Consider the following 16,014-nt stretch of genomic DNA (forward strand, 5'->3'; position numbering starts at 1 on the left):
ATAATTTTTCATCCTTTTCAAAAAAACATTTATGTTCAGAATACGTTCTCTAAATGAATTTAAAATGTTTTCGGTACAAAGCTTATTTATTCTTCTTTAGAGTTCCAATTTCAAAAATAATAAATATTCGCGATATAAATATGAGTGATGTTCGAACAATACGAATCACGTTTTTTTTTTTTTCTGAGAAAAGAAATGCGATACGATTAAAACAGGAAACAACATTTCATGAAATTTTGATTGTCATGGGTCATGTAAATGAATGCAGGATCAAGAGTAAGCAGATCAGCCCCCTTTTCGAAATTTAATATTCTCGAGGGCTGGGAAGCTGATAAATGGGGAACATTGGGTGTTAACGATAAAAAGAGTGACAATACAATAATGTAGGCCTGAAAAAGATTTCCCCCCTCATATTTCTGAAAGATTTGCCGCCGCCTCTAGTCTTAATTTTATTTTAGATATATTTTATAAAAGAGCTTATTTTCCTTTACACATAATAGGTAGAAAATAGGTTGTGTTTTTTGAAGACTATCAATGTTTAACTTCGTATCCTTGTAATTTTGAACAAAATCCAGAAGACAAGGCAGTTCCTGGATCAAACGTTGGGACAGGCTAGCCGTCGTGGAGGACTTTTTAATGAAACTAACAGCATTTGCGTTACATCAAGAGGAAATACACGAAAACCTTTCACGGATAATTTTTTGGAAAGGGGATTCTAACCCACCATCCCTCTACCACTGAGAATATTTTACGTCAGCACTGTTGTCGGTGCTTGGCTAAGCTATTTTATTTTAGAACCGTCGTTGAAAAGCCACCCCACTTTTGGGTTTATGACTACTAATGTTCAACTCCGTATCCTTGTAATTTTGAACCCAATCCAGAAGACAAGGAAACTCCTGAAAGACACACTGTATCGCCTTCGTGGAGGACTTTTTGGTGGAACAAACTCGAATTTGCGTGACATGGTGAGGAAAACCACGAAAACCTCCCACAGTTAGTCCGGGGACTCTAGGGGACAAGGGGACTCTAATCAACTATCTGTCTACTACTGAGGATATTTTACGTCAGAACTGTGGCCGGTGGGAGCCGGGTGCGTAATTCGTACCGGCCCACCGAACCGCATATGAATATAAGGTTTCACAGGATGCATATGTTCCAGATCTTCAGAACTTAATTTTTTTTTTAAATGTACGACTTTATAAACAAAGTTAGGCTTAAATATGCTGGTATTAAAAAAAGCGAGCCGGACTGCGAAGTCATTCGAAAAGGAACGACAAAAGCAGTTCTAGGGTTTGGGGAATGCAACGAGCAGGGTTTAATCTTAATTTCTGTGATTCTCAAGATAAACTTAATTTTTTAGAGACATATATTTGTGTTAAAATTAAATAGATAATTTTGAATCAATCCTTCAGCAGGAAGGCATATGTGAGAATTATTTATAGTAGTTATGCCTTTTTTAAATACGATTAAGTACAAGGGGTGATCAAATGAAAAGGTACAAAACGACGTAAAAACGTAACAGTTAAATATTTGCATATTCCGCTATGGGAGAACGTAGCGAGACATCTCGGGATGCGATTGGAGTCTCTGACTGGGATCGGAGCATGCGCTGGTGCCCGCATGAGCAGGAGAGAGCAGAGGCTCTTATGAAAAGCGGCGTCCAAATGATGCGGCAGTCCGTATGAGGACAGGATGGCGTTCGCGTTGCAAAATTCGACGATTGAGGAGCAGCGAGGCGATATCCGATTTCCTCGAGCACAGAAAAACCATTAAGTCCGATGTGCACTGTGAGACACTCTGACGCCTACGCAGGTCCATCAAAGAACAAAAGACCGGGGCTGCTCACGGAGAGTGTGGTTCTGCTCCATGATAAAGCGCGTCCACACGTCGACAGTCTCACACACATGGAACTGGCCAAGTTCAAGTGGGAGACGTTGGACCATCCGCCCTACAATCCGGACTAGTCGCCCTGCGATTTCCATGTGTTTGGTCCACCTGAAAGGGAAGCTCTTCTACTCGGACGACATACTCAAGGACGCTGTGAAGGACTGGGTCTCGTCAAGACCACAGGAATTCTGGGAACAAGGAATCCTGAGGCTTGTTCATCAGTGGGATCGCTGTGCACAGGCCTATGTATATTTTGAATAAAGTGTACATTTGTACCCACCGTGTCGTTTCGTACCTTTTCATTTGATCACCCCTTGTAATATTAAAGCTTATACATACTGCCGAAAAATTTTTAAAAAATATCTTAGTCATTTTTATCTTAATTATTTTTATATAATTTTATACTAAATTTCATTATCAAACCACTCTCTGATTGGAATCAGTATGTAATGATTCCTTTAGCCCAACTCCAGTGCAGATACAATCTGTACAGACAACAGTGATCTTTTTGTTAAAACACTGTCTTCTTATTCGTATTCCAGTTTTTAGACAAATTAATTAACTGTTAAAATAATAATTACACACAAAAATCCCCTGTGTTTATAGGTTTAATTCTGATAACTGATATGCCCAGAGAGTTTCTCTCAATTGTTTTAAAAATTGTCACATTTTGATACATTTTTACGGTGAGTACCCTTTCATAACTGAAAGTGACCTTTTCTGTGAGTTAAGTACCCTGCCCATTTTATTCCTAGGGAGAACTCTGTATAGTCAAATAAAGACACATATAATCGACCACCTTAAAGTAAACCAGATTGTGTCATATTTAATCCAGGCCAAAAAAAGACGTTTTTTTAAACAACTAAAATAAAAAAATTTTAAAAAAAGGACAGTCTTTATTTTAAAAAAAAATTTCTCCAAAAACTGAGGTAATAGGAAAGCAGGGCCGTGAAGTCAAAGTTGGAATCGGAGTTAGGCAGATTTTTTTCGTAAAAGTCGTCGGAATTATGTTGTCGCTGAAAACACCTCTGTTTCTCTTCTAAAGTTTGAAGTAGAAATGAAATTAAAATGAACTGAAGAAAAAAAAAACGAATAATAAACTGAGTTATTTTTATTTATGGACTAAATATATTAACAAATATTTGGTTATTTTCTATTTTATTGACATATTAATAAATGAAGGGAAAAAAAAAACTAGTAAGTTTGCTAATTAATGAGATCTCTGCATATATAGATAGATAAATCACCGAATTTTGTTAGGTGACGAATAAATTGATAAGACATCTATGAATGAAATTATTTTCGGAAAAATTTAAGTATTGAAATCAGACATTCCCATCTCCTCTTCTAATGATGAATTAGATTTTTAGAAATATTTGTATTAAGGCTAAAACAAAGCCAATGAAAACAAAGAACTTTTAGATATAAAAAATGACAAACAAGACACTAAGAAATAAGAGCACCTCTTTTAGAATTTATACAAATCTAATCTGAAAAGTTTAAGTATTACCTACCGACTCAAATGAGTGCCATTCTCAGCTCTTAATCAGATCGGATCAAAGAAGAACTGTTTCGTAGATATTCTTCCATTTTATAATAAATTCTATTCAATATAAATAATTTGCCTCATTTTGTTTTAGCATCGATTACTTTTTTCATATTTTGAAAAAAATAATAAGCTGTATGTATATGTTTACCTATGATGTAGTTTTTAAGTTCAAACTTCCAGGAGTCCGTTATTTTCCATACTGACTCCGCATGATGTTCATTAACAGTGGTGTATCATTGGACGTTAAAAACAATTTGAAAAACTAGTTTTACGCTTTCGACACTTGTTAGTTTGAAGAAACAACTTCAGAGGTGGAAGAACAATAACTACTTGGAATAATTAATTTCTCATCTTGTGTGTGTTTTCTTTTTTAAATACAAACTTACCACCAAATATATTTTTTAGTTGCTATTTTAAACAAATCTTATAGTTATACAAAACAAAATCGGATTCAAAAAATAATTTTAAAATAAGATTTAGCACAATTAAAAGTACAGAAATGGACCTACTATAGTTTCGGTTTTATAAACAAGAGCCTTTCTCAGTGTCTAAACACCAGAAGAAAAGTAAATAGACAAACGCATGCAAAGTGGCTAGTAGGTCTATAGTAGGTCATAATATAACAAATCGTCATATAATAACGATACATTACTCGTATAATATCATAACAATTTTTTTTTTATCAAATAGTTAAATTTAAGTCAATTCTGAATAAAAAGATAGAAAAAAAAATAGTTTTGTAGGCCGTTTTTTTTTCTTTTTTTTTTAATTAAAAAAAATGGTCTTTTTAATAAAAACAGGTCAGCCTGGAGAAAAGACCGGCTTTCTTGCAAATCCTCATATCAAATTTGGTGGACACAAATGGATTCATTCCCTTTAGTATAGAATCTTTAATTTTAAACAGATTGGAATCCGAGGCAGGGATGGGGACAGCAATAATAAAGAACTGGAACATACTGGCAATGGAAAAAGATTCTAAAGAAGGCTCAAAAAAGGCTGCCGAGTCAATAAAGACGAAGAAATTTAAAATAGAATTATTTCCCGTTTGCAATAAGCATTTGCAACAAATGGGTTGTTTTGGTTTTCTATAAAGAGAAAGTCTTAAGTTTTGTTTGAGGAAGTTTGTTTGAAGAATTCTTTGAGGAAGTAACGTTATACCCTTACTTTAACCATTTTTAATACCTTGCCACAACAACACTTACTATTCTATAGATACCTATGTATTATATACAGTGCTATAATAATTTTCATGTTTTATAATTTATGTACTTCGCCTATCAACGCTACGCATTATACAGAATTCTACATATCGTATTTCCGGGAGAGTTACTCCATAATTTTAATCAAAAAATCTCTCTTCGTTTAAAACCGGGAGGGAAATTTTTTTTAATATCGAACTTAAGGATAAATTCTCGATCATCCACAAGCGATTCATCCGACTTTGTGGCTTATCTAACGCCGTGACGTGAACATTTGGTGATAAAGAATAACTACAGCAATTAATATTCCTGCGATATTTTGTTCACAAAAAGTTCTCCCACAGAAATACCTATTCCGCGATATTAGCCCGGATATCCAGCGGCCTACTTTAATTTTTCTATCCAAATTCTTCAGATAATACATTACTTATAAAAAGCAATATAAAATAAATAATATTAGTAAAATAAATTTAAAAAAACGTCATTTTCAAATTGGATAGTACAAGGGTAAAGAAAGGAAAAAACCATTATTTGCATTTACCGCGATTAACCCCTACCTCCTATCTTAAATGGGAACAAATAAGGCGACCAAGATGGACTAATTTTAAAAAAATAAATATAGATAAATAAAAATAAAAAAAAGCATAGTAGAAGAAGATAAGCTGAATTTTTTTTCCTTCTTATCATCGTGTTAACAAAAGAATTTTATTAACAAGCGGATAAAATGTGAAAGTTGGCAGTTGATGTTAGTAACAATGCAGACAGTATGTAAATAAATAAATAGAAAAAGGAACTTCAAATCAGTTAAGTTCGTTGACACGAAGTAATATTTGGAGGAATTCAGTCGAATAAAAATAGCTAAAATTCCATTCTTTAGTTGTTAAAAGGCTTCTTTTATTATTTTCTACGCATTCAGTGATTCATGCATATCTTTCTTAGGATTATAAAATTGTTTTTTATACATAAATATTTTTAGGTAAAGAACTTGATTAGCACTTCATTCATAGCATCATTTTTGTTAGCCTAATGGTTCACCATAGGCATCGAGATGGTTCAAGATACACGAGGTCAAAAATAGTAGTCGGACATTGGGTATTTTTAATATAAGTTTTATTTCACCACAAGAGTTAAATTTGCATGCAGCTTTCAATTCAATAAGCTATTCAAGTTCTGAACAGGGTGCGTAGCCAAATTTTTCAACAAAAAATAAGCACCTTTTAAGTACTTTTTAAGCACTCAAAAAATATTTTTAATACATTTCCAAAAGAAAATCATAATTAAAATCTATGCAATAATAAAAAATAAATTTTTATATAGTTTAATGTTCATAATTTATGAACATAAAATCAATAACATTCAAAAACATTTTCACTAACTTCCCATAATCATGATAAAATAACCAGTTTCTGATAAATATTGCGGAGAAAATTGTGAAAATCCTGCATTTTTGTAATTTAGAACGACAATCGACACGGCAAAAAAAAAAAATTCTCTTTTTTAAAGATAGAAAATTAAGCACTTTTTACAAACCCCGAATAAAAAAGCACCTTTAAGGGCTTTTAAAAATGTAAATCAAAAATAAGCATTTTTAAAAACGCTGTTCTTTAATTTTTAGAAAGAACATTGCATTTTAATGTTATCAAAAAAGTAGACGAACTAATGATGAATATAATCAAGACAAAAATGCCAAATTAAACAAATTTTATTTTATTATAAAACTTAATTCAGCGTGATTTTAATAATTCCTTGTTTTATTATAATCGCCGAGTCACAATCAGTACCAAAATATTTTTAGAAGAATTATAAGTTTTTCAACGTACCAAAATATCAATAGAAGAGTCTGATTGTGTAAAAATTTAATCGAATTTTTTACATGTAATAAGAATGGTCAATAAAACTGAAGATAAAAATAAATAACCAGACAATGCCCACATTTGAAACCACATTAGCCGAGGGTTCTTCCTATTCTTCATTAAAAACATGTATTAAAATTTTGTCCATAAGTTTGGCTTCAGGACATAAATTTATATTGAAATTTAATTCCCGAACCTTTTTTTTTTCCCCAAACAAGTAGTAAAAGACAAACACAACATTCTTGACTAATCTTATCAGAATTTTATTATAAAAGAAAAAGCATATCTTTATATGATACCTTTCGTACTTTAACATGGCTATTAAAGTATTGCGGCACTACAAAAAGAAATTATTTTTCAGGATGTTTCTCAAACCGGCTTTTTGGTGAAAAAAAATATTTTGGAAAGAGTGAAATATTTCTTTCCTTCTTTAACTTTTTTTTACTTTTAACTCGGCTAAGGTTTTATTTTACTCCATGAAAAGACGTTGCCTTGAATTAACCTATAATTTTTACTAGAAAAACTAGTTTAGTTTTTTTTTTTTCAGATAACTCAAATCCAATTAAATAAACATCATAGAAAAGTCAATAGTTAAGAACATTTAATCGAAAGAAGGTAAAGAACAGGTTAAAAAAAAAAAACTGAGATTCCAAATTTCTCTAGGAGAGAGAACGAAAGGAGAATCGCTATTTAATAAATTTCAAAAATAAAAATGAAAATTTATTTCATATACCAAAATTATTAATTTTACTTAAGAAAAAAAAATCGAGTTGAATTGTTAAAAGCTATTTAAAACATAGTTATTTGATGAAGACTAAATTTCAAAAAAGAGAAACGTTAAAATGGCCAACTTTGAGCTCAACTATCCTAGAAAAAACTAAACCGATTTTCGAAACAATTCCTCTTGTTTTTAGTTATATAAAACAATATTTAATAGCATCAAATTTTAATAAAGAAAAATATATAGAAGGGATTTGGGTGAAAAGAATTTTTTTTTTTTCAAATGAAAAATAATTTGAAAAATGATTAAAATTAAACCACTTTATTCAATTATTTTATTAACGTTGTTAATTTCTTTGCATATTGTCACTCATTTATATTAAGGAAATTCTACTTATCACTTGGAGAAACCTTTTATTCTGTTTTGTTTATTTATTTTACTAGAGCAATGAGCGGAAAATAAAACGGTAGCATGTATTTCATTTCAACTTGACCACTGACCCCACCTTACTCTTCGTGGCTCTTTGTGCATTCATTTGGTCATGCTGATTAGAATCATTTGACCCTCATATCATTTGACAATGCTTTGGTCATTGTTGTTAATGTCTCGAAATTTTAACTTCCCAGCAAAGAGAAAATTCAGTCTTCAAAACAGACACTTTCTTGCCAAAATGCTTTGAAAGGTGTGATGACAAGAAGAGCGATTGATTTATCCGTTTCAACCCCTTCATGAGTACAATCCTAATGTATACTAATTTAAAATCGCAATTTAAATCATATGATTTTTTTTAAAAAATATTTGAAATAAACTGTTTTTTTTTTTAATTAAAATAATCTTTCTTTTTAAATTATTAATTTAAACCAATTTAATTTTTTTTTTAAATATTTACTATTTTAATCTAAAATATTTTTATACAACAAAAAAATAAACGTAATTAATAAAAAATATATTGCTCAGGGTATGATTTTTTTATTGATAATGATTTTTATATATATATATATATATATATATATATATATATATATATATATATATATATATATATATATATATATATATATATATATAGATAGATAGATAGATAGATAGATAGATAGATAGATAGATAGATAGATAGATAGATAGATATGCAAAGAAGTAATAAAAGTAAATTAATAAAATGCAAATTAATACATTTCGAAATAAAAATGAGAAAAAAATCAACGATTTCAATTCAATAAAAGTTGCATGAAACTTTTAAATCAATATAAAATCGCAGTATTTTAGTCTTAGCTAAAAAATAAAATAAATTATCTTAATATGCAACAAAGCTGCAAGATTACAAAAAATAAATGGGGAACTTATTAATGAAAAAAAATTAAATAATAAATAAAAAAAACAACTTTTAAAGAAACTAAGTGATTCTAAAAAAATATTAAAAACAGTTAATTTTTTAAAAAAATACTAAACAATAATCTTTATTGAATCGAAATTAAATCTTACTTAATCAACTCATAAACGCTTGTAAGAACAGAAGAAAAAAGCCCAGAAAAAACTATAAAATAAAAAAATGCGATAAGTCAGAATTTTCTATTAAAAAAAATAATGAACTAATTATAAATAAGATGGATAAATAGGTAAAAAAAAATTAAGATGGTAAAACAACGAAATTAATAATAAATAACTAAAAAAAAAATAATTTTAATGATTAATACTAAACCAACACAAAAAGTAATTAACATATATATAAGTTAATTAAAGTTATTTATTTATTCAAGTTAAACCTAAATTTAATAAACTAAATAAAACTGAATTATAAAAAACTAAAAATTTATTAAAATCACCAAATTAACTAATATAAAATAAAATTAAGGATTAAAAAACGCAATACATTTCATGCCTGATTATAAGTTTAAAAAAAATATAAAATATAAGAAAAACTTGTTAATCAAATTAAAAATTACCTAATGGAAACGATTTTTATCAGACAATCAATGAAGCCTTATTAGATATAATTCGTTAGATTTAATATGGGAACCCAATGCGCATATAATTGACTTTTTGGCAGCAAAAGCTTATTTTTGTCCAGCAGTGGCAGAAACTTATATTTCTTCTTTAAAACCAGCAAGAAACTAAATAAAAAATAAAAACGCCTTTAATCGTTCTTGTATTTACTAAATGAACTAAAAAAAAAAAATTTGCCTCCATTTCATATATTTTCTACAACATTGTAAAAAATATATTCATCTTTCGCGAGACCTTAATTTTATAAGCTCGTGCTTAAGTTATCGTCAAAAGCAAACAGAAAAGAAGAAGAAAAATTGGAAGAAAGAGGGAGACTGGATGTTGTCAGACATAAATCTCCACATTGATACTGAGATTTAAAAACAATATTAATAAATAGCGATAAAAACCGTTTCTTATTTGAACTATCGAGAAAAATAGCTTATTTCTTCTTGTTAAATCACATATTCCTTAAGTTAATCTTTTTTCAAGTGCAGATAACTATTTTTCAAATTCAGATAATCGTTCATATTGTTACGATTAAGATATTGGCAAAAAGATGATGATGATAAAAAGATGATGATGTTTTATGATTTATAAACTATTTTTTAGTTCACTTTATAAATAATAATAAATCTTTACTATATTTTGAGTATAATTTACTCTAAGATAGTGAGTTATCTTATTATTAATAAAATAAAATAAAAATTCCATTCAATATGGTAAGTGTTTCGATTTAGTACCTTAATTCTACCTTTTCATTGCAACTATTATTTTCGTATAATAAAATAAAATTACTGATTATAAATACCCGAACATCTCTTCAACAGTGTTTTTGTTGTTTCATATTATAATTTTAAATTTTTTTACGATAAATCTAAGATAGGACACATCTTGCAGCACCTAAAGCAATATCAGTCAGTGATTCATCCACATGAACGTCTTTTGTTGGGTATAAATTACTGATGCAGAAAGCAAACAATGTAATATTTGATTTTGAATGGTGATCAGGGGTCTGTCCAGACATTTTGTGAAAGGTCCGTTTTTCGTGAAATTGTGAAAAAATTACTCACATTCTTTCAACCAGGGTCCGCTTTTATGAATTTGTGCAAATAGGGTCCGGTTATTGCAAAACACTTTTTCAAGGAGTTTTTAAATTGCAAATACATACAAGATTATGCTTAAAACTGTAAAACTATAATTAAAAAAAATAAATTAAAAAAAATAAACAGCAATTGCAGCTACTAAATTAGCGATGCAACATATAAATATTTGGTATTTAGCCTATACTGCTGAACGCAGAATATTAAATTCGGACGAATAATGGAAGAAGCGTCTGCCGAAGACAAAATTTAGTTCGTTTACATCTGTCTTTCTTTTCCTACCCCCTTGCTGGGAAGGGTTTATTCGATTAACAAAACATTTGTGAAGGGTCCGATTTAGAGATAAATTATTTTGTGAAGGGTCCGTTTTAAAGTTAAAATATTTTGTGAAGGGTCCGTTTTTATGAAAAGATATTTTGTGAAGGGTCCGTTAACGGACCCAAATTTCTTCTGAACAGACCCCTGGTGATACTATAAATAAATTATACTTTGGTTTAATTGTTTTTGCTTTGCATCATCTGTGGCAGAAAGGAAAGGGTTTTTGTCATGCAGGTTTCTACCAAAAGGTTTTAATCAGCAGAAACATGCCAACCCTTGATCATTTTAGAAATATATTTTATAAACAGTGACTAGATAATGTTCATCATTCATATATGCTAGAACAGAAAAGATAACTTCTGAAAAAGGAATCCTGATTGGATAGCTGTTGGTAGAGATTCTCACACATAAATAATTAAATTCTCGCATCGATATTTTTATTAAAACCCTTCTGTGGTTTCCAACATACCATTTTTTCGAACTTAAATTTCAAGCATTTTTTGAATTATTGAAAAAGTGTTTTCGCATAATATTTATGGATTTCTGTCTTCAGATTTTTTTGGTTTCAATGCAGTTATTCGCAAATTAAGGAAATAAATATAACAGGGTGTGCACAAACCTGAGACTTTTAAACCACACATTAATTGGTAAAAAAAAATGCATGGAATTATAAAACTATATGAATACATGTTAATTAAATCCAAAAACATAAATTTGTAACAATACAAGTAGTCATTACAGGTATTTTAACTAAATGAATGAAAGGAAACTTTTCTTATACCTGATTTAGAACAAAGGCAGTTCAAGTACTTACAAGATGCTAGCATATTTTTTATAAAATAAAATAAAAAATAATAAAATTAGTTTTTTCAAGTAGAAAACCTGCGTTAATTTAATTTTATTAGGTGAAGAAAGAGAGAAAAAGAAAGATAAAGAAAACTGAGCAAACAAAATGCAAACATTAAAAATTTTTTTTAAAAAGCTTAGAAAGGTTTGCCTTACACGTATTATAAATTTCAATTTTCAAAACAAATTTATAATATTCTGATCATACTAAGTTTAGGAACAAGTGAGTTACAATGAATACAAAAAGTAAATTCATTGCGACCCGCTGAATGAAGGAAAAAAAATTTCTTTATGGAGCTCTTCAAATAAAATTGCCCAACCATAATATAATGTACTCAAAACAGGGTTAAGATTTCTTCTGGAATAAAAAAACCGAACCAAAGAGAAAGTGAACAAAAAGGAGACTAAAAATATTTCGATAAATTATCATATACATTTTTTCAGATAAATATTATGTAAATAGTTTAAATTAAAATTAATATAATTTAATTTCTCACAAATTATTAGTTTTCCGAAATTAAATCTTTTTTTTTTTAAACATGCATAACTATTTTAGCAACATAGTTGTACAGAATTTAATATCTAAGTAACCTCAATTAGAATAATTTATTTTTAAATGGGATTTATAAACTCTTTTTTTTTCCTAAATAAATTAGTATACTTTTGTGCGAATTATTTTTGGTTTACTACATATTCGTTAAAAAAAAAAATATGAATGGACAGTTAATAGTTGCACACAGATTTGTGTCAACAAGTTTGATTCTGATGACTATTAAAAATATTTTTATTAAAAAATTTAACTTATTAGATAGTTTAATTTATTCAAATTGTCAATAGAATTCATTTGTCTTAAAATCAATGTAGTTTCAATACTTTCAGACATTAATTTTGTTTTTAATACATAAATAAATAATGAAATAAACAGCTAGGAAATTCGTTATACTAGAATTATTAAACTAGAATGATATTGCAAAAAAAAAAATAACTAGGTTCCTTCCACACGATTTGGAAGAAACTGTCTATGCCTGGTTTCAAAGTGTTACGAAAGCAAATTCAATCAGAAAAGTCTCAAAACACGAACAAAATCGGAAGAATGCGGATGCTGCTGTCACAACAAAATATGTCACTCACTTACTTCATTTTTTCAGGCAATAGAGATCCATAAGAATAATCATTAGAACTGTACCACATACGACCATGTGACATATTAACACAAACAAAGCTGATCCGTCAGAATAATATTTGGCGCGCACTACCACATCGACTGAAGGTTGTTCTCAGAATGACTGGTTTCTTCTCCTCTGTTGAAATAGATTGCGGCACTAGAAGGTAGAGAAACATTTTCTACGTAAGGGTCAAGGTCAATGTGCGAAACGTCATCTAATCTTACCCCCACCTTCACTTCAACCAAAACACACATTTGAATTTTTATAATGATTGATAATAATAATAAATATTAAATCACGTCCACTCTTCAGCTTTTTTTTTATCCGATTTTCTTCGGCATCATCCGAAGTTATTTATTGAATGATGATCAGCAACTTCATTCCAATTAATTTTTCATGAAATAAAAATTAAAATTTTGTGAATCCATTGCAAGGGAAATGATATCAGAGAAAAATATCCGATTGAAGACTATGGTAATGAGAAGTGAAATCTGATATGCGTTTTATCATCTTACACAATCAGCAGTAGGACGGGGGAGGGGGTGTATCTTTTTTCTGTCCTCTTCGGAGATATTATGATGAAATTGGACGAGCCAGTCAGATTAGACTTTTTGAACTAATATTCACAGAAAGGATTTTGTTTCTCTTTGGGCATCCCAAATAAAAATGCTGTGGTTTCTCAAATGAGCTAAAAATTCTCAGCACTTATTAGTTTTTGTCACATAACAACGAAAAATGTATTCTATGCAACATTTAAAGTGTGACAAAATTAAAGATCAGTATCGATTCTCCAACGTAAGATAAACTTAAATATTAATTTTGGTGAAGGGGTTTGGTCAAAATCAGCAACAACAAAAAATGACCCAAATGTTTCGTTTCACCTGAAAAACGTTGCGCTCATTTTAAAACGCCCGTGAACAGCCGCCACTCCAATTTGAAAATAATACATGAAAGCTTCACACCATCAAATTCTGTTTTCAGAGAGCAACAAGCTTTAATTTTTTTTTTTCATTTTTATGCATTAAAACTAGCAAGAAAACAAAAATAATCACTGTATTGCTTATTGTTAAGAGGTTGCTCGTTAATTTTCTACTTTTAATATAGTATTAGAATAGTGGTTGAAGAAAGTGCTTTGTTTTCACATTAATATTTAATAGTTTATTTTTCATTAAACTTAAATGCTATCCTATCCCTATGCACATAGATCGAACTACGGGCATCATTTATAGTTCTTATTTACATATTATTATTTTTCTTGATTTCACTAACAAGATGTTATAAAAAGCCTTTCTTTTCTGGCAAATATATTAAATACCTATGGTTCGTAAAAAAAGTAATAAATAACCCAACAATGTAGTAAAAAGTTTATAAAAATTTAAAAAAACGTTTAGTAGCAAACTCAATACAAAAGAAATATTAATAGTATAAACAAAATATAACTAATAATATATAAATACAACTAGCAATAGATAAATAACTAATAAATATGAAGAAGAAAAAAACATGTAAAAGGTCATAGCGTACCATATAATGTAGGTTTGTAAATTTTTTACTAAGGGATTTTTTCGAAAGAGGGATGCAAGAAAAAGAAAATTTTAACCTATGGGGGCCTGATTTTTAGCAAATTCAGTTTTTACATCAACTTATTCCTTAGTGCAATGAGAAGAAAATCAACTTATTTCAAAAACTAAGAAGCAAAGTGAATATACTTTTACATTTACAATGTATATACATAGTATTTTCAAATGAAAGATGCTTTAAAAGTTTTACATGCCTTGTCTTTTTTTTAAAAAAAAAAAAAAAAAAAATTATAGCAAGTTTTAAACTTCGTAATTTTTCACTGCAAAGAATTTATTATTTATTAAGAATTTATATGTAATTGTTTATTGTAAAGAAGTAGTATACATTACTCATTTTGAAATAAATCTTTGAACTACATTTCTTTTAAACATAATTTAGATGGAAATTTTTTTTAAAACCGTAATGTCGAAACATTTAAATATTTTGGCACTTCGAAATCATATAACTTGGGAGTTATTTTTTCCAATTTAAATGAAATTAGTTTGAAGGAAATTAAAAATTTCTTAATCTATGTTTATTCAATTAAGTGCGAAGTGGAGGATAATACGTTTAATTATAAACTGGGTTTTACTCATTCGCTTATTAAAATACGTCAATTCACATTACAATTCTGAAATTTATTATAACAATATGTTAATTATAAACATAAAACTATAATTTAAAAGGAAATTTGATAAAACTGGGATGGGGAATTTAAAAAAAATCTAATTTTTAACTATTTATTTAGATATTATATTCATTAATTTTCCTTAGTAATCAGACGTCCCGCCGAAAATTAGTTTCGGAGTTAGGCCCAATATTTAAAATGTAATAAATTATAACGTAAACGTTCCGACTATTTCTCCATGAAATGTTTTCAAACTGTTCAAAATTGCACCCATATTTTTTAAGGTTGCTAAAACGAAATATTCCTATGATGAGGAAGACTTATTAAAAATAAATAAATCATACATTTGGGAGAGTTATTCTTCCGTCAAGATTTTTCAACAAACACATCTTACTACATTTGAGGTTAATGTTTACGCAGAACAACATTTTAAATCCGTTTATTGAAAAAAGCGACCACCCTTATAATACCAAAAGATAAGTGATAAATTAGCCAAGAAATAGCGATGGAACAAATAAAAAAATTTCTAACATAATCATAAAGAGATTTTTTTTTCTTCTTTTCCTTTAATGAAATGTATTAAAATATTGTACCGAGCCCAGGGGTTCGGAGATGAATAAAACAGTCCTCTTATTAGTAGAATCTTCCAAAAAATACAAGCAATTTTCAGCACACAACAAATCATTGAAACCTCAGACGGTTCACAAGAGACTCGCAAATCAGGACACTATTGCTTACCAGCCAACTTTTACGCATTTGGCGTAAAATTTTATTCCCATATTTAAAGTGGTAATAAAATGTATGCTTTCTATACATTCCTTGCATTTATATTTTATTTTATTTTATAACCGTCGTTAAACAGCAGACCCAATTTTATGGGTTTACGACTACTAATGTTCAAATCCGTAGCCTTGTAATTTTGAACCCAATCCAGAAGACAAGGGAACTCCTGGATCAAATATTGGGAGAAATTTCCCTTCGTGGAGGACTTTTTGATGGAGCTAACCCGCATTTGCGTTACATGGAGAGGACGACCACGAGAACCTCCAACGGTTAGCTTCACGGCAAGGGGACTCTAACCTATGATCCGTCTATCATTGAGGATATTTTAAGTCAGCACTGTGATCGGTGTAAGCCGGATGCGGAATTCGTATCGACCAGTCATCGCTGGGATTCGAACATGGCTCGCCTCATTGAAAGG

At 29.3% G+C, this 16,014-nt stretch overlaps 1 protein-coding gene across 6 annotated transcripts in view; it reads right to left on the reverse strand.

The window, feature by feature from the left end:
- Nucleotides 1-16,014, reverse strand: part of LOC107453403 (uncharacterized) — a 119,768-nt gene that overhangs the window by 62,558 nt on the left and 41,196 nt on the right. Inside the window, exon 1 of one of the 6 annotated variants that reach the window (XM_071177050.2) lies at nucleotides 12,595-12,907. The exons of 1 other annotated variant lie outside the window; for it this stretch is intronic. In XM_071177050.2, coding sequence (XP_071033151.2) covers nucleotides 12,595-12,665 — 71 coding nt within the window. In that variant the 5' untranslated portion in view covers nucleotides 12,666-12,907. Of the gene's footprint in view, nucleotides 1-12,590; nucleotides 12,908-16,014 lie in introns of those variants that run through there. 4 more of the 6 variants (XM_016070231.4, XM_016070230.4, XM_016070223.4 and 1 more) reach the window with 4 other exon arrangements.

This window comes from Parasteatoda tepidariorum, chromosome 2 (assembly GCF_982258835.1).
Source record: "Parasteatoda tepidariorum strain Cologne lab strain chromosome 2, Ptep-v5.0, whole genome shotgun sequence".
Classification (NCBI taxonomy): Eukaryota; Metazoa; Arthropoda; class Arachnida; order Araneae; family Theridiidae; genus Parasteatoda; species Parasteatoda tepidariorum.